General features: G+C 59.9%; 2 protein-coding genes across 4 annotated transcripts; one reads left to right on the top strand and one right to left on the bottom strand.

Annotated features, from left to right (window-relative positions):
• Positions 1 to 1,074: 1,074 nt before the first annotated feature.
• On the top strand, positions 1,075 to 16,495 carry POMT1 (protein O-mannosyltransferase 1). Of its 3 annotated transcripts, none has more exons than XM_082843424.1 (20): positions 1,075 to 1,184; positions 1,982 to 2,133; positions 3,216 to 3,322; positions 3,492 to 3,542; positions 4,091 to 4,237; positions 5,020 to 5,131; positions 5,491 to 5,556; positions 5,642 to 5,735; positions 5,878 to 6,033; positions 6,833 to 6,963; positions 7,291 to 7,386; positions 8,502 to 8,594; positions 10,119 to 10,215; positions 11,663 to 11,755; positions 11,980 to 12,100; positions 12,415 to 12,512; positions 13,074 to 13,187; positions 13,882 to 14,008; positions 14,812 to 14,989; positions 15,654 to 16,495. In XM_082843424.1, exons 2-20 carry the CDS (start codon positions 2,012 to 2,014, stop codon positions 15,826 to 15,828), a joined length of 2,178 nt encoding a protein of 725 aa, XP_082699550.1. In that variant the 5' UTR covers positions 1,075 to 1,184; positions 1,982 to 2,011; the 3' UTR covers positions 15,829 to 16,495. The 3 variants fall into 3 exon arrangements, with proteins under 3 accessions (XP_082699550.1, XP_082699549.1, XP_082699548.1); XM_082843422.1 differs by having other exon boundaries at positions 1,080 to 1,184; positions 16,072 to 16,495; XM_082843423.1 differs by lacking the exon at positions 15,654 to 16,495 and having other exon boundaries at positions 14,812 to 15,298.
• Position 16,496: 1 nt separating this feature from the next.
• Positions 16,497 to 22,193, bottom strand: UCK1 (uridine-cytidine kinase 1). The gene is made up of 7 exons (XM_082843425.1): positions 22,016 to 22,193; positions 21,471 to 21,630; positions 20,506 to 20,602; positions 20,219 to 20,361; positions 20,035 to 20,129; positions 18,252 to 18,300; positions 16,497 to 17,741 (listed from the first exon to the last, which is right to left on the bottom strand). Exons 1-7 carry the CDS (start codon positions 22,121 to 22,123, stop codon positions 17,560 to 17,562), a joined length of 834 nt encoding a protein of 277 aa, XP_082699551.1. The 5' UTR covers positions 22,124 to 22,193; the 3' UTR covers positions 16,497 to 17,559.
• Positions 22,194 to 23,421: the final 1,228 nt, after the last annotated feature.

Below are 23,421 nucleotides of genomic sequence, written 5' to 3'. Positions count from 1 at the left end.
GGACACTTCATTCAGAGTCACAATTTCCATAATTGTAAAACGTGGGTTGTAAACGGTAGCTACGTCGTGGGGTAGTGTGCATGCACAGAGGTCATGGGCAGCACCCAGCCCGGTGCCTGGTCCCAGGTAAGAACGTAGGAAACTTAAAAATTATGCCCGAGTAAATTCAACACTTTCCAAAAGGAAACCCCGCCGGCTGATTCCTTCTGAGCCTCTCCACTGTGGAAGCAGGGGACCCGGGTAGGGCGCGGCCTGCAGCTCTCAGGGCCACACCCACCCCCTGGATTCCCTGCTCCTGGGGACCGGCGGTCCACAGACCTCCAGGGGCCTGACCGCGAAGGAGCCCGAGGGCCCGCAGGATGGAAGCTCTGGATCCTCGAGACCAGACGGCCCCTGCTTTCGTATCAAAGACCACAGGCTGAGAGCCCGGGCCCAGGACGCCCTCCGGCCGCAGGCGCAGGTGAGCCCGAGCTCCCTCTCTCCCCACAACCCGGGTAAGTCAGAGTCACCTGCACTGCGCTAATGCTGGGTGACGGACGTGGGAAAACAGGAAAGAACCATAATTCCAGTTACTAAACCTGCAGTACCCTTCTGTCCAGGAGTATTAACTCCCATATAGACGAGGGGAGGAAGAAGGGGTGGGGCTGGGCAGCAGAGTTGCCTTCGTGCCGGTTAACCGTCCAGGTCACTCCCTTGACCTGGGGCCGTGTCCCGCTGCAGAGCAGGCTCGGCTGGGCCGCGCAGGCCGGAGGGTGGGGGGCACCGCCGGGGCAGGGGGTGGACCCTGCCCGCCTCCACCTGCGCGCGCGTCCGCGCCACACTGAGCAAAATGCCCATACGGTCCCACTGTGTCGTCTTAAGGCAGACGTGTGTCTAGTGTGCCCAGGAACCCTGGGTTGCCCAGCCGTGAATCACAGACAGCCGACGGACCGCTGCACACCCTTCGAGTCCGGGTCTGGGCTCGCCCAGTGCGCAAGCGCGCCGCTCTCGCCCAGGGCGCACGCGCGCTTCACCCCCGGCGGGCCCCGCAGGCGCGGCGAATCGAGCGTCGAGCGGGCTAGTGGGCGGCGAAGAGTGCCGAGCGGCCTCGTCCCCAACGGTCCGCGCCCCAGCCCGCGGCCCTCAGGCGTCCGAGGCGTGGCCCGGCGCGGGGAGCGGCTCTGAGGAGACTGGAAGAAACGCGAGTACGTTTGGGGCGCTGTGGACCAGAGCCCAGGCGCAAGCGGGAGAGTCAGTGCGGAACGCGCGTGCGCGGTCTGTGGGGACCTGAGGCGGGGGGCGGCAGGTCTTGCCTGGCCCGGGGGTGGGGCCGGGGCAGGTGTGCCGGGGGAAGGGGGCGTCCGAGGCGCAGGTGCAACCTTCGGGAAGGATAGCGGCCTGCGGGAGAGAAAGGGGAGTGCCGGGAAGAGGAGTGGGGGCCTCCCAGGGCAGACAGGGTCTCTGGAGAGAAGGGGGTGCTCAGGGCAGATGTAGCTGCAGGGAGAGAAGCGGGCCTCCAGGGTAGGTGCAGCCTTGAGAACGGAAGGGGACCGCCGAAGGCCAGATGCAGCTTTGATGCGGGAAAGGCGGTGCCCAAGGCAGATGCAGCCTTAAGAAAAGTGGAGCCTCGGGGGAGGAAGCGGGGCTGCCCAGTGCAGATGCGCCCTCGGGGTGAGAAGGGGGCGCCCAGGGGACGGTGCTGGCCCGCGGCGGGAGGGGAGGGGAGGGGAGGGAGGATCTTGGCGCAGAGGTGGAGGCTCTGAGCCTCAGGGGGTGGAGGTCACCGCGCTGTACGCTGGCCACACTGCCTAGGTGGGGAGGGGCCAGGAGGCCGTCTCATTGACCGGAAGTGCCCAGCAGGTGTTGGTGGAGTGAGTGAATATTGAGTCCTCAGATTCCCACCTCGGTTGACCGCTCGTGAAAGCAGGGTCTTGTCACAGCGTCTTTCGAGCCTTCAGGGGGCCACCTGTGTTCTGACGACAGCTCTTCCCTGCTTTTCCAGGGCATCCTCCCCGGCCCGCTTTTCTGCAAGATGTTGGGATTTTTGCAGCGCCCTGTGGTGGTGACAGCTGACATCAACTTGAATGTCGTGGCTCTGACCGCAGTGGGGTTGCTGAGCCGACTGTGGCAGCTTGCCTATCCAAGGGCCGTGGTGTAAGCCAGGCAACTCCATTTTGGGTGCATCGGAAGGAACCGTAATTTGTTCAGTGCATTGGTGACAGGAAGTGCCTTTTTGAACAGCGTAAACGGGAGAGTGAAATTGCGGGCTTCCTGGTGGTGGGTGTCTTTGGCAGTTAGAGGAGAGACCAGCTTGTCCCCAGGACAGCCCCTGCAGAGGCCACCTGTTTGGTCTTGCCCCGTAGGTCAGTAGTGGGTGCAGTAGCCTTGGGTGACCTTTGACAGTCTGGAGAGTGGAGGGCTTAAGATTGCGAAATTTGGAAGTGAGTCCGCACTGATACTAGAGCGTGTTCTTTGTCGTAATGGGAAATGATTGCTGTTATTATTAAAGGGTTGTTCGTTATCTGATTAGTACATGTGTTCCTTTTCACTTAACTTTTTATTATGGCAAATGTCAAACAGATACACACATACAGAGAATGGTATATTCATCACCCAGCTCCAACAGTTACCAGCTCATAGCCAACCCCTTCCCTGCAGTGGATTTTTTTGAAGCACATCATAAACACCGTGTTTCATTTGTAAACAATTCAGTATCTATCTCTAAAAGATCAGGATTCTTAAAAATCACGTGACCGCAGTAGCATCATCACACCTAACAAGTTGCCAGCAGTTCCTTAATGTCAGTGAAAGTCCCTGATTGAAAGAGGCTTGTTGCGGCTGGCGCCTGCATGCCTCCCATTTACACCTGTTTCGTCGGGTCACCAGGTCTGATTCCGTCTCTTAGCTGCAGGCACGCTGGTGGACAGGCAGACTAGCTTTGCGTTCAGGAGGCCTTTTGGAGACTGGCTCACAGTACACCCTAAACCCAAACATAGGGAGAGAAATAGAACCTGTGTCAGGAAAGCCTCCTGAATTCCCAACTTTCGTGGGGGCGTTTCCCTTCCTGTCCTTATGGATGTGTGATGCTGCACACGTGTCTTCATAGTTGGGGCAAAAGTCTGACCTTTGCTGGTCACTCTCCAAAGTCCTTTGGAGACACAGGTGTGCATTTATCCTCATGCCTTTTGTGTATGGTTAAGGTTTCCAGTTGACTATAACATGGGTTTGCTTTGCAGTTTTGATGAAGTGTATTATGGGCAGTACATCTCTTTTTACATGAAGCGGATCTTCTTTTTGGATGGCAGCGGACCACCGTTTGGCCACATGCTGCTGGCCTTGGGAGGTAGGATTCATTAGTAAGAGAGGTGGCCCTTTAACACTTATAGGTGAAATTTCTTCAGGGCAGAAGCGGTGTCTTATTCTTTACTATTGTTCCCTTATTGACTGCCGCAGTTTGGTGCTTCAGAAATATTTACTGAACAGGATAGTTACTGATTAATCTTCTGTTTTAGGTTATTTAGGAGGATTTGATGGTAACTTCTTGTGGAACAGAATTGGAGCAGGTAAAGCATCGTTTTCGTTTCCCTTATTAACTTGCACATATTAGATTGGAGAGGTCGCAGCTTTCATAGGGATTAACAACTATGGTCTATTCATCTGAATCCAGGGTATGGTAAATGTTTGGGTACAAGTGAAAGATTTTCAAAGAGTCCGGTAAGTTCCTTAGTGTTTAGTTACAGTAAGTATTTTATCCCTGGTTTTTGGTACGCATAGCATGCTCGCCATGTGTGGCATCTGATTGCCGTTACCTTTTGTACGTATAAATGTTATGTGTTGCCACAGTGTTTTTGGAAATAGATGGGGTAAACTTATAAATAAGGATTAACTCACTTCAGAGTCCTCGGCATCACTCCCGTACTTCCTGAGAACTGGCCCTTGACCTCACGGAGCTTCTCAAGGCCCCTGCCCGTGGGCTGCACACTCCGTCCCTGACGGGGCCCCCAGCCTTGCATTGTAGTCTGTGAGCCTGGTAGTCTGTGTGAAAAGACACTGCAGTGTAGGGAGGTGGTGTGTGCGCAGTGCTCTCAGCCCCGCTGTGGTTCTCTTCCAGAATACAGCACCAACGTGCCCGTGTGGTCCCTGCGCCTGCTGCCGGCCCTTGCAGGGGCCCTGTCGGTGCCCATGGCCTACCAGATCGTGTGGGAGCTCGGCTTCTCTCACTGTGCCGCCGTGGGGGCCGCTCTTCTGATTCTGATCGGTAAGGCCTGGTGGGGCGCAGGGAAGATCCCAGCGCCAGCCCTTGTTTATGTCTGTGCGGCCCCGGAGGGCTCAGGGTTTAGTAGACGTGCCCCCTGCAGTGTCTGCTGCTCGCAGGACGGAAGGACGCACATCCAGTGTGTCCAGATTGGACTCTGGGAGTCACCCCACTCCCAGGCCGGGGGATTGTGGAGCTGTGTGTGCAGACTGTGACGTCATGGAGGTGCAGCCGTGTGTAGCGGGGCTGCCCCAAACGATACTCCTACGCGCGCCCGCCGTGAGCACCTCCCCCTGCAACCAAGTCTGTCCTTGAATGAGAAGCTACCCGTACTCCCACCTCCTAGGCCTTGACCAGTGGAGATGGACTCAGGAATTTGTGGGTATTCCTCAGAAGGGATCTCTTGGCCCAGGTCTATGAACAAATGACATTAAGTCAGATGAAAATAAAAAGAATTCATGTCTGCTGAGTGACGACCCTAACTGGGCCCCTGTGCCCACAGAGTGTTAGAATGTCCAGGCGGCCTGCGGAATCTGTATTTCTTTTCTCAGACGAGGAAAACGAAGGCTCAGGAAGGGCAGTGACTTCCCCAGAGTCCCCCAGGTCTCGGGAGGCTTGATTCACACCTCAGAAGTGGCCTTCGTGGTTCCGGGGCATGTCCCCTTCCAGCCACCCCGAGCCCGAACTTGCCACCCTCACGCTCTGGGACGTTTGACAAGGGCCCTTTCTTGTGGACGTTTGCCCTCGCTGCCCAGCACCTGACGCCCGTGTCATTTCCCCGACAGAGAACGCTCTGATCACTCAGTCGAGGCTGATGCTTTTGGAATCAGCGTTGATATTTTTCAACCTGTTGGCCGTGCTGTCTTACCTGAAGTTCTCCAACTCCCAGAAACACGGGTATGGAAAATGGGACGTGCTCTCCTAGTTACTAAGAAAGAGGAGTCCGGAGGGTTGGTCGACCTGAGCAGGTCTGATGCCTTTCCACGCACGGGAGCCGCCCCAGGCACCTCGACTGGCTCTTGGCTGACTTTACAAATAATCCTCATCTTTCTGTAACTCAAACTAACTGGAAAGATGTTCTGGCCAAAAAGGAGCATTCTGTCAGGACTGGCTGCTCCCTGGGGAGACGAGGAGTCCTTTCCTTGCACCCAGAGCTTGGTGCAGCCAGCTGACCCCGAGATCTCTGAGGGGGGCACCTTCTCTGGCCTTTGGGAGACATTCTGATCTCCCAGCTCGGCTTCTGTGCTTTGCTCCAGGCCCTTCTCTCCGAGCTGGTGGTTTTGGTTGATACTGACGGGTGTGGCCTGCGCCTGTGCAGTCGGGTGAGTTTGCTCCACGGGTCTGGGGCAGCAGCCCTGTCCTCCGTGCTTGTCTCGTCTTAACTTTCTCTCTGTTGTGTCCCTTCAGCATCAAGTATGTGGGCGTGTTCACATACTTACTGGTGCTTGGGGTTGCCGCTGTCCACGCCTGGCACCTGATAGGAGACCAGACGCTGTCAAACGTAGGTGCTGACGTCCTGGGCAGGGCGAGGCTGGCCCTGGGGGGTCGGGGGGCAGGGAGCACCTGATGACAGGCCTCGGAGGGGGACAGACCTGGGCCCGCCTTCCCCAAAGCAGGGGTGACGTCCCCTCCATCTCTGGCAGGTCCGTGTGCTGTGTCACCTGCTCGCCCGAGCGGTGGCCCTGTTGGTCATCCCCGTCCTCGTGTACCTGCTGTTCTTCTATGTCCACCTGCTGCTGCTCTGCCGCTCCGGGCCCCACGACCAAATCATGTCCAGTGCCTTCCAGGCCAGCTTGGAGGTAAAAGTGACGCCCCAGCCATCCTAGAAAGAAGGCCACACTAGACTCAGAGTCTTCTTACGAAACACCGCAAGTGGGCCTTAGAGGAAAAACCAAAACGAGAAGCGAGGCATCGCTTCACTACTACTACACGAATTCTGAACATGCTGACGGCGTAGGAGGGAACGAGGGGTCCGCTCTCTGCAGTGTGACCTGCTGGGCAGGTGCCAGGCTGCACAGGACAAACGCGACTCTGGCATTTGCTCAAGTAACTTTGCAAAAATAATAAAATGCTCCAATTGTGGTGTCAGCAAGGTAGACTCTGAAGTCGGACAGAACTGCTCTTAAGGGCCGGCTCTGCTGACAGCCAGCTCTGTGTGTCTGGGGAAATTTCTTCACTCACCCAAATCCCAGAGTTAGATGGACATAATTGCTCTTATCACGGGATGCCTTGTAAGAAGTAAATACGGACGAATGGGGGGAATTCCCTGGTAGTCCAGTGGTTAGGACTCTGCGCTTTCACTGCTGGGGCCCGGGTTCAGCCCGTAGTGGGAGAGCAGAGATCCTGCAAGCCACAAGGACGAGCGGGGAGGGGCTAGGTGAGCGCCTGGCCCAGGGCAGCCTCCGGTCGGTGGTCATACAGCGTAACATGTCAGGATTATATCACATGCAGTCGTAGCTAATTGTGAGATACAGTGATAACTGCCCCCACCCGGAATACACCCCGGCTGTCATAGGGGCTGGCGGAGGGGCTGGCGGAGGTGTCACGCTCCTGCTTTCTCTCTCCCTCTCACCGGCCACCCCTTTGCTCCTGTCTCAGGGGGGACTGGCGCGGATCACACAAGGCCAGCCCCTGGAGGTGGCCTACGGTTCCCAGGTCACTCTGAAGAACGCCTTTGGCCAACCCGTGCCCTGCTGGCTTCATTCCCACCAGAGCACCTACCCCGTGATGTAAGGAAAGTGATGTTTTTAATTCTAAGGTTATAACGTGTTTTGTTTTTTCACATTTTTGCTATTACCAACTCTCACTTTCTGTGAGTAAGTTTGCAAGACAAAAAAGAAACTGAGCTCTCAGGTCCCGATTACCGACGAGACTAGTTATTTCTGCATGTAAAACCACTAGAGGGACTGGCACTGCCTGGGCTCACATCTTTAGCCCCGCTGGGACGTGAATGGATCTGGACAGCTCACTGGGTGGTGTCTGTAGGGACCTTGCGGGGGGGGGGGAGGACGCAGGCCCCTTGGTGCCCCACCCGCAGATGTACCCTCTTCTCGCAGATACGAGAATGGCCGCGGCAGCTCCCACCAGCAGCAGGTGACCTGCTACCCCTTCAAGGATGTCAACAACTGGTGGATTGTAAAGGACCCCGGGAGGTGAGTACAGGTCCAGGGACACCTCACCTTGGTCCCGGCCTCCTCTCTGTCCATGCTCCGTCCGCGAAGCCTTGGGACCGGCTCTGTGCCGGGCAGCCTGCGGTCCAGGACTTAGGGGCCCAGCATCTCCTCCGGGTGTTGCCAGGCGTGTCCCGACTCTCCCCACCCCGTGGTCTGCCCCCACTCCCCGCCGCCCTGCAGACACCCGCCTTCCTGCCATCATCCCCACCTCCAGTCCCAGCCAGTCCGGTTGGTTGTGCCATCAGGGTGTCCGGCTCCCCCATTGGTCTATTTCCACACCTGCCTCCCCGATACCCAACAGCCCCCCCCAGGTGTCAGGTCAGGCTCCTGCTCAAACCCTTCCCTGAGCTCCGAGCTCCACGGCCCTTAGAACGGATCCAGTCCCCAACTGGTCTGTAGGGCCGCGCCCTCCGGCTCCAGCCCCACTCCCCTCGCAGCGCTCACCCTGCCCCTCATTTCTGCAGGAAGGAAGGCTCCTGCCACAGGCTCTGCACCGCTGTCCCCACAGCCTGGAAGGGTCCCACCAGGGCCTCTTACTCAGCACCTGAAAGCCAGCTCCTCTGGGACGCTGCCTGGCCGCCTCCCAGGCTCCCCACCTTCCCCACTGTCAGCATCCTGTTGGCTTCCGTGTGTCCGCTGTCCAGCTGCCCACATGTTTGCTCCCTGGTTCCCACTCAGTGCAGTAACTTGAGGGTGGTGGCCACGTCCGTCTGGCTCCGCCAGATGCTCAGCTCCCAGCCGTGGGGCAGGGTCTGATAGGCCCTTGCCACTTTCGCCGAGCGAACGTGGAGCCACAGTCTGTTAGAAGGATTTCGGGGCAGGTGCGGGCATTCGTAGCAGGTATGGCGCAGTTGCGGTCAGTGTGAAGGCGGCTACTAGTGGGGCCACGCCAGGAAGCTTGGAAAGTGACCTGAGGTCTCAGAAGAGAGTTAAATAAAACATACGCGCTGTGTTTTCACACGCTTTCATGTTTTCATGAAATGTTTTCACCTCACACAAGGAACACGGTGACCGGGCGGCTGTGCGATTCCACGTTGCGCGAGCGAGGACCGGGGCCCCTGCCGCCCCGTGAGCGCAGCTACATTTTCTTGCAGGCACCAGCTGGTGGTGAACAACCCCCCAAGGCCCGTGCGGCACGGCGACATCGTGCAGCTGGCGCACGGCATGACCACCCGCCTCCTCAACACGTGAGTCCCCTCCTCTGTTCAGAGCAAAGCGTGCCCGCTGCTGTGCGCCACTGCCTCTGGCCTGGCTCTGCCCTCGATGTCGGGGTGGGGGGGGGCAGGGGACCCCTAGTGGTGGTCGCAGGGTAGGGGGAGAGCCTTAGTGATCTGAGTGGGACAGCAGCCTCTCACCCGTCCTGCAGGGGGGGCCGGGGTGACGGGCCGGGGTGATGAGGAGAGTCCTGCCTGGAATGAAGTGTGGGTGTCCTTGCAGATGGGGGACCCGTGGGAAGGAGAAGTGAGTTCAGGAAGGATCTCAGCTGGGGGATGGAGTCAGGAACCCTCCCTGGCTTGACCTCTGGGCAGCCTCCGCATATTGATGGGCCCGGGCCACCTCTGCTCTCCTTCCACCCGGCCTCTCGGGCCATCTCGTGGGTCTCAGTGACCCCACACTCGCGCCCCAGCCCCGGCCTCCCCGCTGGATGCCTGGGCTCTCTGCCTCCCCTTCTGCTTCCCGGGGAAGGAGCCGGTTGCTCAATCCTCATCCTCTTCCGCCACCCCTGTAGTCGCTGTGTCGGGAAATCCACGAAGGTCGCTTCCTTCTCTCTGCACGCCCAGCCCCGCCCAGGCCCTGTTCCCTTTGTCCTGCGATGCTGGGAACCCCCCTGCCTGCCCCCTTCTGCGCACGGCAGCCACGGCTCCCTCTGAAAAACACACACTCTACTCAGTGACCTCACGTCTCTGCGGAGATCCTAGTGTGACTGTCACACTCAGAATCACACCCCACCCCTCCGCTGGCTGCAGGCCCCCCGGGACCTGGCCCCGTGACTCCAGTCACCCTAGCCCCCCACTATCCCCAAAATGACCACGTGCAGCCCCCCTGGGGCCTTCAGTTGCTCTGTCTGCCTGGAATGTTCTTCAACTCAGATCCCCCCACACACACCCCACCCCGTGGCCCACTCGCTCACTTCATTCAGGTGTCAGCTGAGATGTCCCCGCAGCAAAAGCGTTGCTGTGTGCTGTGCCTGCCCTGGTTGGGTGTCATTCGTAGCACTCACAGGGCCTGCGCTCGTGACTGACTTCCTGCTTGCTTCAGGGTCCCCAGCTCCTCTGCGGGGCCTCGCGCAGAGTCTGGTGAAGCGCGGTTTCCCAGTGCGTGGGCGAGGGGAGCCGGGGTTTCTGGGCGTGTTGTCCTCCAATAGTAGTCGTGGCGCCCCAGCCATTTCCGAGAGCTGACCTCAGGCTGCTGCCGGCTGGCCGGGTGAGCTCCCGGCCTCAGCCCGTCCTCTGAAAGGGGGATGACAGGCCCCGCGGTTTAGATGGGTGTCTGCCAGATTCCCCCAGAGATGTCATGATTGCAGAGTCTCTGCCCTCTCGTGTTTGATTTATCGCCCAGCTCCTACGTGCTGCATCCCTGGAGTGGCAACCGTGGTGCCTGAAGGCTGACTGGCTTTGTTTCCTGAAGAGCGTTTTTTCCCCGTAAAAGCACAGTGAGCGCCTTTCAGAGGAGCTCGGGAAGCCCCTCGGCAGCGCTGTTTGGTTTTCCAGGCACGACGTCGCGGCCCCCCTGAGCCCTCACTCCCAGGAGGTGTCCTGCTACATCGACTACAATGTCTCCATGCCCGCCCAGAACCTCTGGAGGCTGGTGAGTCTAACCCCAGCGACCGTGCGCGCTGGCAGCACAGCCCGTTCCAAGCCGCCCCTTAGGACAAGTGACTGCCTGTTCTACGGAAAGGGGGAACTGGGTAGTTTTCTTCTATCAGAGGAAGGAGCTTATGGTACGATGGACGGGTGGGCACTCTGTATGGGGCTCACGTGGCACTGCTGGCAGAAGGTCCCTCCCACTGTTTGGCCTCCAAACCAGTGCCCTGAGCACACTGGGAGCCTCTTTTGTTAGCCCTCACCAGGGATTAAGAAGGGTTTCCCTGGGGACAGGCAGGGCCATCTGGGGGTTGATTCCTGGCACTGCCCTCCTAGGCCCTGGGCCTGTGGTCAGGCAGTGCCCTGGGCAAAGTGGCAGGAGGAAGGTTCTGTCACTGGGCCGTCGGACCGTCTGAAGTCAGGGACACGCGTGAGAAGCGCAGCGGCGGTGCAGTGGCTGCACTGGGCTAACCTCCGGGGGAGCCGGGCTCCCCTTCAGCCCCCACGGGCTGCACGCCTGTAGCACTGGCCCCCCGCCGGGTTCTCGATGGTGTGAGGCCAGGCGCTGCTGGCCCTCTGCGAAACCAGGGGCTGGGGAGGCCGCCTCTGTCTCTGTGCTGGCGCTCTGTGCTGCACGTAGGTGTCTGTGCAGCTGCCTCTGTCGCCTCCCGCAGTGCTCCTCTGATGTGAGTCGTTGCACCAGCCCCTCACCACCAGGACTCTCCTGGAGGCCCCGCCCACTCCCCTTGCTGCGAAGGCCCATTGCCGATCCCTTCCTGCTCCTCACCCACTCCCCTTGCTGCTAAGGCCCATTGCCGATCCCTTCCTGCTCCTCAGCCCCTCTGGTGGCACTTTGAGCCCCACACGCCCCTGTTTCCAGGAACTGAAGCTCCGGGAACAGGCAGAGAGGACGGCTGACCGGAGGGTGAGGCCCGGCCTGGCCTCCTCGTCCTGTCCTCACTTAGCCCCTCGGGTTCTTTCTTGTCAGTAGCTACGTGACTTCCCGGGGTCATCGCCAGGCTCCAGTAAGTTAAATATGGCAGCGCCAAGCTCTTCAGCCGTTAGTTTTCTATTACCCAGCGTCAGGAGTGCCCTGTAAGGGCATCTTTTCAGGGACAGTCTCTGACCTTCCTTTGCGCCATCTTTGCGCACCATCAGGCGTTGCAGAAGCTCAAGGGTGAGCGTCCGTCCTTAAGTCCCCACTGAAAAGGCTGCCCTGTGCAGTCTCTGGAGGAGGGCAGTGTCCCCTCCCCCGACCACCCCCTCCAGCACCTTGCACAGGCGTCAGCAATAAAGTTGATGGTACCGTCTGGGATCAGCCGTCAGCTCCCCTTGGGGGACTGTCCCCTCATATGAGACCATGTCAGTCTCACCGTGGTGACTGGTCTTCGGTTTTACACTTAAGGAAATTTGAAAAAGAGTGAAATAACGGACCAGACCTGCTCTTACAGGACATCGTGAACAGAGCGTCGGACACGGACGTCTGGAAGACCATCGTGTCAGAGGTCCGGTTTGTGCACCTGAACACCTCAGCCATCCTCAAGGTCAGTGATGCCGCCTCCCACGGTCCTGCCAGGTGGGACAGAATGACGTGTTGCGGGAGTGGTGAGGGCCCTCTGTGACTGCTCAGAACCGAACCCTATCGTGACGCTCCCCAGAGGAGAGCCGGCCGCCCTTGTCAGCTGCTGGCCAAGTGACCGGGGTGGGGTGCCCCGGGGCCAGGCTGAGCCGGGCCCTCCCTCACACCCTCCCCACTTCTCTTCGCCAGCTGAGCGGGGCGCCCCTCCCGGACTGGGGCTTTCGGCAGCTGGAGGTGGTCGGGGAGCAGCTGTCCCGGGGCTACCACGGGAGCACCGTGTGGAGCGTGGAGGAACACCGCTACGGCAGGAGTGAGCCCCGGCCGCGTGGGAGGGGCCGCGTGCGCTCCGTGCTCCGCTGCAGACCCTCCCCCTCCCCCTCCCCCTGTAGCTGGAGCGGTGATAGGACTCGGGGTGGGGGCGGGTGTCCCTGGAAGGCAGGGCAAGCCGAGCTTTCTGACTCGAAGGGTGCTGAGCGGGTGGGTGGGCCGTGCACTGTGGGGAGAGCCACGTGGAGAGGCGCACTCTGAGTCCTGGCGGGTTGTTTGGAAAGCAGCTGGCGCTGCCACTGGGAGCTCCCTGACCTGGTTCTGCTTGTATCTTGTGGGTTCTGGTGTGTCTGCCAGGCCAGGAGCAGAAGGAGAGGGAACTGGAGCTGCACTCCCCTACGCAGACGGACGTCAGCAGAAACCTCAGCTTCATGGCCAGATTCTCAGAGCTGCAGGTGACAGGCGGGCGGGGGGGTGGGCGACCTTGCCCACTGGGTGCTGGCTCCTCGCCAGGGAAGGCACTGCAGTCTGTAGAACTCCCGCCTGCCCAGTGTCAGCCTTTAAACTGGAAGATCCCACAGAGCATTTCCCTCTGTCCACTCTAAGTACATGCCTGGCACTGTCGGTCCCCTGCCTCCTGGCTGTCCTGCCTTGTGGCTTTGCCGGCAGGAACAGTCAGGAGCCAAGGAGACTGTGCAGCAGAGAGACACTGCACACAGGTCAGGGCAGGACGGGCCACGGTCAACACGGTGCAGCCCCAGAGAACTCAGGGTCCCAAATCTAAAAGCACCCTTAGTGCCCAGTCCCATCCCTTAAACAGACGCGACCGGAGCCCAGGGATAGGCGCCTCCTGGGCTCATCGGCCCGTTGCGCTGCCTCTGTGGCATGATCTAGATGAACTTGAGGTCGGACGCCCGCGTGAGAGGGGCAGCGGTTTACTCTGCCCCCGGCAGATCCCTGAGCGATGAAGGCGGCTGGCTGTCCGTGTGACTCCCAGCGGCCTCTGCTTTCCGCAGTGGCGGATGCTGACAGTGAGAAGCGACGATTCCGAACACAAATACAGCTCCACGCCTCTGGACTGGGTCATGCTAGACACCAACATCGCCTACTGGCTGCACCCCAGGACCAGTGTAAGCAGAGCGTCTGTGCGGCAGAGCTGTCTTGCGCCTGAGAGTTCTGTGATGTTAAGAGCAGCTGTTGCATCCGACCAAGTCCCAGCCTTCCTGCGCTTCCCTAACAAAAGCCTGGGACCTGTTTTTAGTGCTTTGGCAGCTCGAGGCCAGAGCTCCCCTGAGATGCCAAGGAGTCGGGTCCTAGCTTGTCCACAGGTCGAGGGAAACCAGGCTTGGTGGCTGCGGTGGGAGCGCATGGCTCCCCTTCTCTGGCAGACGTGGTTTTTGAAACAGCCCTGCTTGATTTCCCGTGTGGCACGTGGCGTCTGGGCCGGTCAGTGCTCTGTTTCCCTGTACATCGTCTCTCTTCACCTGGGAGAGCAAATGCAGCACGTAGCGGGTGCCCAGTAATTACCTGCTGAGGGGGGGTATGTGCTCAAGATGCTCACCCTTTTCCTCCCCCCCGGAAGTGGGGGGCCACGGCTCGCTGAGAAGCGGGGTCTGAGACGAGCGTCTGCATCAGCCCCCTGGGAGCAGCTCTGTTGTCAGAAGAGAATCCCGTCTACTCCCGGTTCTCAGTTTCAGCTTACGGAGCTGAGAACCTTCGCACGTCCGTCCCGGCAGCGAGGGCGGAGGGTGTGGCGGGTGCCCCTGTCTGCTCTGGGCTGTGGCGTCTTGGCTGAGGTGACAGGGTCTCTCTGTGCGCCCGCAGGCACAGATCCACCTGCTCGGAAACATCGTGATCTGGGCCTCGGCCAGCCTCGCCACCCTGGTGTACGCCCTGCTCTTCATCTGGTACCTGTTCAGACGCCGAAGAAGAGTCTGCGACCTCCCTGAGGGTCCGTGCAGCTGCCCACACGTGTCTCACGCCCACTCCTTCTGGTTCTGACGGGAGCTCCTTGTGCTTCGGGTGTCAGCCCGGCCGCACCAGCAAGCAGGGCCTTGAGGCCACCTCTTTGTTTCTGCCTCGAGGGAACTTCTGTCTCTTCCCCAGAGACAGAATGTTGCAGTCCAGTCCCCGCATCGCCTTCAAGGCTTCTCCGGGGACGTGCAGGTGTCGGGCAGGAATTGCCTGACACCCTGGAAGTGGCTGATGGGACAGAGGTGCCAGCGGGCACTTAGTCAAGGGTGGTGGTTTGCAAGGACAGAGACCCCATTCAGACCATCTTGAAACAGGAAAGGAGCAAACACCCAGGGCAGGGCCGGGCCCCGAAGGCCGTCAGGGGCAGGGAGGCGCCTTCTCTGGGCTCAGCTCCGAGCTGGTCATTTTCTCCACCGACTCCTGGCTCTCCTGGGCGGGTGCACGGGTCCAGCCCCTCCGCTGCTCCCTGAGTAGTGAGACCCAGCTCGGAATCTCCGGGTGAGCCAAGGCCAGCGGGCAGTCGGGAATAAGCTGGGCCTGGCCCCCAGGAAGCTGGCATTTCTCAGGAAGGGGACGGTAGTACCAGCAGGAAGTTACAGGAGGTTCTTAGGACACAGTCTGTCCTTCCTCCAGAAATGTGGGAAGGCTGGGAGGGGACACAGAAATCAGGAGCTGGAGCTCGCGTGTACCTTGCGGATGAGGAGGCCGGCCTGCTGGACTGCCGGGAGCTTCCCAGCTGGACCGTCAGCAGCGCCGGCTCGAGATGACCTTTTCCCACAGATTGCTGGCTGCGCTGGGCGCTGGCCGGGGCTCTGTGCGCCGGGGGCTGGGCCGTGAACTACGTGCCCTTCTTCATGATGGAGAAGACGCTGTTCCTCTACCACTACCTGCCCGCACTCACCTTCCAGATCCTGCTGCTTCCTGTGGTCTTGGAGCACGTCAGCGACCACCTGTGCAGGTACGGGGCCTTGGCAGCCACGCCCCCCTGGGGGTACGGGTCCAGGGGTGTCTTGAATGGCGATTCCAGTGTGATGCAGATGGGGTTAGGATCACAAGCAAGGCTCTGCAGGGGTTCAGAGGATGAAGCTAACGAAGGCTGCCGGGAGAGGAAGGTGGCTGATGTGCACGGGAGATGGGGAAGGCCCTTTGGGCTGGAGAGCACCAGGAGCAAAGAGAAGGAGAGGGAAACGTGGGGCGTGACCCGGAGCAGCCGGTGGTTCGTGGCCGGACTGCGTGGTGCATGGCAGAGATAAACCAGGAAGCTTTGTAAACCGGAGCGAGTTCGGGAGGCCAGGGCAGAGGGGGAGCCCTCTCTCTTTGGTCCCCAGGAGCCTCGTCGTACGTCAGGAGGGCTGCACTGTGCTCACGGGGGGTTCGGGGGCAATGCCCCGGCATCCGACCTTAGATGGAACAGAAGCTGTGGAATTCTGGAAGCAGAGCGAGTGAGGAGGGTGGGGCTTAGTGCCTCGGGCAGGACGTGGTGAGGGCTGATGGTCAGGCAGGTGGTGGCCGGAGGAAGGAAAGGCCGGGGTAGGTGACCACGTGGGCGACGGATGCCCAGAGGACATCGTGGTGGGGACGGGCCGGCCTCCCCACGCCCGTGCTCTGCCCTGGGCCGGCAGGTCCCAGCTCCAGAGGAGCCTCTTCGGAGCGCTGGTCGTGGCATGGTTTGCCTCTGCCTGTCATGTGTCCAACACGCTGCGCCCGCTAACCTACGGGGACAGGTCACTCTCACCCAGCGAACTCAAGGCCCTTCGCTGGAAAGACAGCTGGGATATCCTGATCCGGAAAAACTAGTAGGATGCGGACACAGTGACGGACGGCAGGGCCGGGTCAGGACAAAGTAGAACCGTCTTTTGTGAGCACGTTTCCTTCTGACAACGCAGAGTGGCTCTGAGCTTGGTGGGGACTCAGACTCGGCAGGGGTTCTGTTCTGGTTTCGCTGTTGAAACAGTCCTCTGACGAGCACCTCGTTTTGAGCAAAGTCTGTTTTCCCCCGGACCATAAAGATCAACGCCCTCCATGTCTGCTGACTCCTAGGAGCCCCGTGAACTAGCTGAGTGTGGAGCGGCCGGCGTGGGGCTCCTGTCGGCCTAGATGGAGGCAGGGAGGGGCCGGCTTGGGGCGAACCAGACGAGGCCCCGGTCTTGCTGTCAGAGGCTGGCGGTGGGCTTTGGCTGACTGGCCCGCTGACCTGCTGACCCCATGAGGCCGCGGGGAGTCACCCTCATGGTTCAGGGGCACACGAGCTGTTGCAACGCCGGCCTGAGGAGGTTGTGCAAGGCTGGCTGTTCCTCCTCGCCATCGCTGACTCTTTAACCGCTGCCCAGAGAGCCTGCCGAGAGGAGTGTGAGCGACTAGCCTCCTAGCCGTCAGGGTTTGTGTCATCCATACATTTATTTCCTCGTCCTGAATTTGCCTTTTCTTAATGTAATTAAAAAGGGACAAAGTGACATTCATATTTGGTATTATTTATTGGATCTCTCTCCGAAAGGGCACAGTAAGTTTGACAAAACTTTCAGTCATCAGAAACCAGCCACCGTGCTCAGCTGAGCTCAACTGATGTCTGTGTAACTACAGTTAGAACTCGACAGCTGGTGGCTTTTACAGAAACAGCCACGTGGGAGGGAGGACGAACGAGGACAAGACCATGACTGCTTGTGAGGCGCGGACGCTGCGCGAGCACAGGGGACCGGCCACCTTTGGGCCGCGGCATCTGCTCACGCCTCTCTGGTCCACACACGCCTTGACTGGAGGTGACGTGCCCTTGACCTGGCCGAGGGCGACACCAGGAAAGACCTGTCCAGACAGCAGCCTGGGCTCAGGGGCCCTGAGTAGGCCTGCGTGAGGACGCTGTGCCCGCCGGAAGGCAGACCCCCAAGCAGGCGGACTCGGGCTGGGCAAGCGGGGGCCCCGCCTGTGCTTGGTGCTGGTTAAGGAAAAGCTTGCTTCCCAGGGCTCCCTCCTGGCTCTGCCTTCCGAGCACAGGCCGGAAGGAAGGAAGCCTGTCTATGGCCCCTCGTGTACCAGGTCAGTGTGTACCAGGAGCACAACCCTGCTGGTGGGTCATGATATTGGGTTACTAGGTCACAGCGAGCATGGTGTCAGGAGACGGACAACAGAAAACGTGGTTGTATAACACATAAAAAGGAAGAGAGTTACCTCTTCACACTTTTCAGTTACACGTGTGTGAACCAGATCATACTAGTCTCTCTTGCTGTGGGTTCACCGTCAAAATCACAGCGTCCGGGCTATTTCTTAAACGTTCCCCAAATATGTGACTCGCTCACCACGCGTTCTGTGGCGTTTCTCAGTAACTAAAGAGACCTTTAAGCCTCTGTGATGTGAGGAAGCGGGTGGAAAGGTCAGGGCTGCCTGCAGACATCCTGTCAGACCCAGTCTGAATAACTCGTCCAGGTTTCCTGAATTAGCGAGGGACGCCTGGACTCCAGCACCACCCCGGCCACGGTTGTGTGTTTAGGGGCAGGGGGGCATCTCTGGACCCGCGGGAGCTGAGCACCCCACTCCTCAGTGGGGCCTGCTGCTGGACTCCAGGTGCGACCGTTTGCCAGAGGTCAGCACTGCGGGGTGGTCTCCCGGCTCAGGAAACGTCCTCTTGTAGCTGCGCCCGTTGGACCCTCCGCGATGCCACTTGCAGATGTCGCCGTTGAGGATGTCTTGGATGTGCTGCACGATAAGGTTGATGGCCACTGCAGCAGAGACAGACAGAGCTGGGTCAGCTGCCCCCACTCTCCATCGCGACACGCCGGGAGGGATGCCCGCCCAGCGCCAACCTGGCGTTACTGGTGAAGCACACAGTTTTCCTCCCGGAAGCATCTGTGTGGCGCTGAGTCTCAGCAGACAGACAAGTGCACGCTGGGGCCTGAGCACAATAAAACCTACCTGGCTCGGTCGGCGAGGGTTTCTGTTAACTAACTCTGGTTAAGATACCTTCTGCTAATGAGTGACTCCCTGTCAGTTTTCCATATATATATTTTTTTCCCACCAGCTTCCCGGAGATATAATTGACATAATGCATTGTGTCAGTTTAACGTGTACAATGTGTTAACTGTTTTTCCAAGTACATTTGAAACCTGTGCCACAGATGTACACAGACAGGCCTCACGCGCTGGGGCTGTCTCAGTAACCACGACAGGATGGGCAGTGCCTGCTTCCTGGTCCTGGGAGGAGTGGGGGCAGCCGGCAGGCCTGGTCCTTACCCATATTGTCAACCCCTCGAGGGATTATCACATCAGCATACTTCTTCGTCTGCAAGGCAAGAAAAGGAAAGTCTCGTAAGGATCTGTCCCCCACATGGTTTCAGCTTGCTTGGGGCTAGATGCAGGGAAGCAAGCCCGGGCCCGTCATGGCAGATGGGGGGCAGGGATTCAGGGTATCTGTCAACCAGCTGAGAGACGGTGACCCCAGAAGTGAGGGAAGCTGAGCTGAGACAAGCTCTAACAGCACTTGTCTCCCAGCGTCTCTGAGATGCTTGTCTCTCATGAGCACTGCTATAGGGGCCAGTTCTCTGTGCTGACCACCTGGTTCTCTGGGCCGAGTGAAGTGGGGCTCTCTCCCACTACACACAGGGTTCTTGACCCTGTGACAGCAGGGCTGCGCTGCACGCGAGGACCTGCTCCCCTTCCTTCCCCGCCCCTCATCTGCTCCCACGCCGAGGAACTCACTCCCTGTTGGGCACCCTGTGGCACCACCGAGGAGCGACCCCAACCAGATGCTGCTGAGGGCGCCGAATCTGAAGCAGCGGAGGGAGGCAAGGGAGGAAACGGTCTGGGCCCAGAGACAGACCTGCAGACCGCTGAGTGTCGCCAGCGTGTGGATGTGGGCCAAAGAGGTCTGTCACACAGATTAGCCACGGGGGCGGGTAGGACCAAGTCCTGGGGCAGCTGTGTCTGCAGGCAGTGGAGACCCACGGGAGACGTGAGCACGAGAGGGCCAGGGCTGCCTCCCATGGGGCTGTGGACAGTGGGCTGCGGGGGGCAGGAGGGGTGGAGCCCAGCGAAGAGCTGAGAAAGGTCTTCCCTTCGGGGACGCGGGGCCCACGGCTAGCTCGTCAGCTCGCTGTGTGGCTACAGGTAAAGGGGAGGGAGAGACGGAGGGTCCGGCCCAGAGTGGGCCTGCTTCCACCCAGGGGCACCCGGTCACATCTGGAGTCTGGAGTTTTACCGTCAACGACCTACTTTGCCAAATGTTTTTCTGTAAATAAGAGAGACTGCAAAACAGTCAATTTCCTTTTCTGATCACTTTCCAGAAACTTCAGAGAACATGAATGTAAAATAAAAAATGTTTTCTTGAAATAGCAGAAACAGAACTCCTTCGTCCCGTTTATCTAAAGCAGGAATCCTGGTTCTAATTCCTTTGTGCCTCATTTTTCCCTTTAAGAAGCAAAATATTGTTCAATTCCCCTTTAAATCCTTACGCAAGTCCTATCTAGTGACAGTGAAGACTGTGAGATGGAGGAAGACAGATGGCCACACGCAGTGAATTCCTCCTCTATAGGCCGGCCAGCCTTCCAGTGCCAGCCAAAGGCAGCCCAGAGAAACACACGGCAGGGATGAAGTTTCTGAGCACCTACTGTGTGCCAGACACCACTTTGGCAGCCAACAGACAAAAATCCCTGCCCCTGTGGGGGCCACCGTTCTAAGGGGGGGGGGAGGAAATGCACAGTGTGGGTCAGGGGAGAAGCAGCGCCCTGGAGAAATGCAGACAGGCCAGGAGGGGGGCGGTGCCGGTGCCAGGGGTGAAGCCTGCGGGGAGGGGCGGGCCGGCCGGCGAGGAGGAGGCAGTGGGGAAGGGGTGATGGGGAGAACAGAGGACACATTCACAGCTGAGAACGGCTCCTCGGGAACGTGGGTACAAGAAGCTAACTTCTCCATTTATACAGCAGACCACGTCCATCCATGGCTTGGCTCTCACAGAACGGGGCACCGGGGGTCCTTCTGAAAAGGGAGAAAAGGAGGTCCCCAAGCAAGCGGAAGGCGGTACCGGCAGGCAGAACTCCTCGAAGGCCGGCTTGACGAAGGTGGTGTACTGCGTCAGGATCTGCTCCAGCTCCCGGCCACGGTGCACGTCCCGGAGAACTGTGGCGACAGGAGCAGGTGGGGACCTTCAGACCCCCGGGACCCGTGGCCGGGCCGGCCAGGGGCAGAGAGGCCCGCGTCCGCCTTACCTCTTCGCGACAGCCTGACATCAGGGTCGGTGTCCACAAAGAGTCGCAGGTGGAACATGTCCCGGATCTCCTGGCTGTAGAAGACCAGGATGCCCTCGAACAGGACCACATCTGCGGGGTAGACCACCGTGGTCTCCGCTAACCTGCAGGGTGAGACCAGGAAGGGGCCCGCCGTCAGCTTCAGTCCGCGGGTGTGGACTCCGTGCTGGGGACAGATCGTGGTGGCGGGGGGTGTCCTCACCAGCCCCCAGCGCACAGCCCTCTCCTCCCAGGAACCACCTGCTCACCTCGAGTGGGTCACAAAATCATAGATTGGGACCTCGACTGTTTTGCCCTCCACAATGTTTTTCAGAGTTCTGTGCATCAAATCGTTATCAAAAGCATCTGCAGGGATGGAACAAAAGGCAAGACAAGCCTGTGTCCTGGTGCTGGGGACCGCAGGGGACTCGCTCTGCCTTGGGGTCAGCACAGCTGGGTGCTGCTGCTACCACTGACCCTAAGGAACAGCTGGACTGGGAGCTGCCCCCTACAGTTTACATTTGCAGGGCCCTCTGCAAACCACAGGGTGGACCTGTCCTCGCTGCCCTTGGGCAGTGCCACCACCCAGGGATCGGCCAGCCCTGGGAGGTAGGTGGGCTAGGCGTCTGCTTCTCTCTATTTCTGGGAAATAACACAGACTGACGCTTCTCAGACCTTCTTCCCATGTGTCCCCTGGAAAGGAATGAACATGGGAGCCAGCCACTGGGTGGAATCTTCTAGTAGCAGCAGGGAGGGGCAGCCTGGCTGTTCCTCCTCATCCACCCCATCTCCACCTGTTCCCCCGGCCCCCGACCAGACCAGGAAACAGAGCTTCAAGGCCTCTGGTTCTTGTTTACCCACTGCTTCCACTGCTGGCCTCTCGAGGACTCTGCCCCAGGGCAGGTGGTGGAATGAAAGGCCACAGTGGACGCGGTCTGTGCAGAGGACCCTTAACGTGGGAAGACGCATGGCGTTCTCCGTGACCATAGTCGTGGCAGAGAAGTGGTTCTGAAGGCCCTTCTGAGGCGCAGACTCCCTGACTGGCTCCAGGGGAGCCTGGAGCTCCGGCAGGGCCACCCAGGGCCCAGAGAGCGCGGGAAAGACGCTCCACCGCGGCTTATCTGCGTGATTTCATGGAACCGCTTAGGTCTCCTGCTGTCCAGGTCCAACCCTGGACCCAGTCTCCGTGGTCTGCCCTCCTTCCCCACTCCCTCCCCACCCTCAGGGTCTCTACCTGGATGGTCGAAATTGTACTGTCCCTTCAAGGCCTTGGCCTTCTGTTCCGTGGTCAGGACCTTATAGAACCTGTCTTGACTCAGGATGACCAACTTCCGCTGCCGGTGGTCTACTTCATTCTGTCCCAGCAGCTCCATGATCTTCTCGCACACAGTTGACTGGGAACACACAAACAGGATCCCCGCCTGGAGACGCTCACCCTGACCCCCGAGCTCCAACGGGCCGGCCAGTGACAGCCCAGCCAGTGACGGGTGGGGCTGCGCTTGGCGGGAAGGCCTCGGGGCACTGGCAGGGGCAGCGCGGACCTGGAGGCCACGAGAGGCCAGGCCAGCGGGAGGCTTGCGGGGGGGCCCCCGAGGTCCAGCGCCCCGCTCCCCGCTCCCCGCCTGCACCCCGGCCTAAGCTTGGCCAGCCGTGGCCGCAGCCCACGCCCGGGAGGGGGCACCTCGGCAGCCAGGGGCTGGGGTCTGTCTCTGGACGGAGGCCGGAGTCCCAGGGGGCCAGCGTGACACTCAGGCCCCGCCGCGCCGCCCAGCCCCTTACCTTGCCGCTCGCGGTACCGCCGCTCACCCCGATCAAGAAGGGCCGCTGGTGAGGACGGTCGGCCTCGTGCGCGGCGCCCTCGCAGTCGCCGCCTCCAGCCGAAGCCATCTCCAGCGCCGCTCGCCCGCATCGGCTTCCCAGCTCACGCAGCCTCCCCCAAACCTGCCGGCCCGCCCCAGCGCAAAGGTCGGAGACGCCCCCCCGGAGCCCCACTTCCGGGAGGCGAGCGGCGCGGTGGGAGCGGGGGTGCAGGCGCGCGCGGGGCACCGCGAGAGTTGTAGTCCCTGGCGGCTGTGGGCGCCGCGCATGCGTGGGCTGGGCCGATGCTCCGGGAGGCTGCGGAGGCAGCTGGACCGGCTGCGGCGATGCCTGGTTTTTTTTTTGCTGCAAAGGACAGAAACAACTCAATATCGCAACTGGCTGCAGGAGTCTCCAGACGCTGGGCGGCCTCCGGGAAGGTTCCCTCCAGATACACCTCCTCTGACTGGGGCTGTCGGAATGATCCCCCGGGACTGCAGGACCGGGGTGGGGACGTGGGCCAGCGCCCGCACCGGCAAGTCAGACTCCTGAGCCCTGTGACCCGGGTCGGAAGCTGGAACGGGTTTAGCCTGCTCGCGTGCGGTCACCCCGAGAGCGCGCTGTCACCTATGCACCTGCCCCTTGTGCCCCGCCCCTGCCTCCACCTCCCGGGTCCCACTCCTCTTGCCTGGTCACAACCTTAGCGCCGCCTCGGCTCACCCCGACTCCAGCCCAGCCTCCACGCTGGCCACCTGAGTTTCCTGACACTGCCCTGATCGTGTCACCCACCCATTTCCCCGCTAGAGCCTCAGTGCTGCCTCCAGCACAAGTTCCTGGCCTCCTCAACCTTCCCAGGACGTGGTGGGCAGAAGTCATGGAATGACTTTTTAGACTCAGCATTAGACAGGGTGTGAGCCAAGAAGACAGAGGCCCTGTCTGCTGGATTCCACCTGTACCCCCAGTACCCGGCACAGAGGAGGCAAACACCGACCTGTTCCAACTGCATGTTTCCCCAAGGCATCAGGTCTCTCTTTGCAGGTCTAGCTCCTAATGCATTGTGAGCACTCCATGAATATTTGATGACGTTGAAATATGATGCAGGAGAGACTAATGCGCAGACATCTGGCGAAGTCACTGTTTACGCAACTTCAGGGGCCTTAACCCACCTCAGGAAGGGTTACAGGATGGTTCTTCTGATGGGGGGGGGGAGAGGGTACAAGGGAACTTGGGCCTCCTGAGCCCTGTGGACCTGGACAGAGGGAAGCTGAGGAAGGAGTGGCTGGATGGGCATGAGAAAGCCACCCCCTACCTGAGAGGAACTTACGCAGAAGCTCAAAACTTCTGGGAGGGCTGTTCACACATTCACCTCGGGGGAGGCAAGTTTAGGC

This window comes from Leucopleurus acutus (genome assembly GCF_964270905.1).
Source record: "Leucopleurus acutus genome assembly, chromosome: 7".
In the NCBI taxonomy this organism is placed as follows: Eukaryota; Metazoa; Chordata; class Mammalia; order Artiodactyla; family Delphinidae; genus Leucopleurus; species Leucopleurus acutus.
Note: the sequence above shows the minus strand (reverse complement) of the source record. Positions and strands in the feature narration are given on the sequence as shown.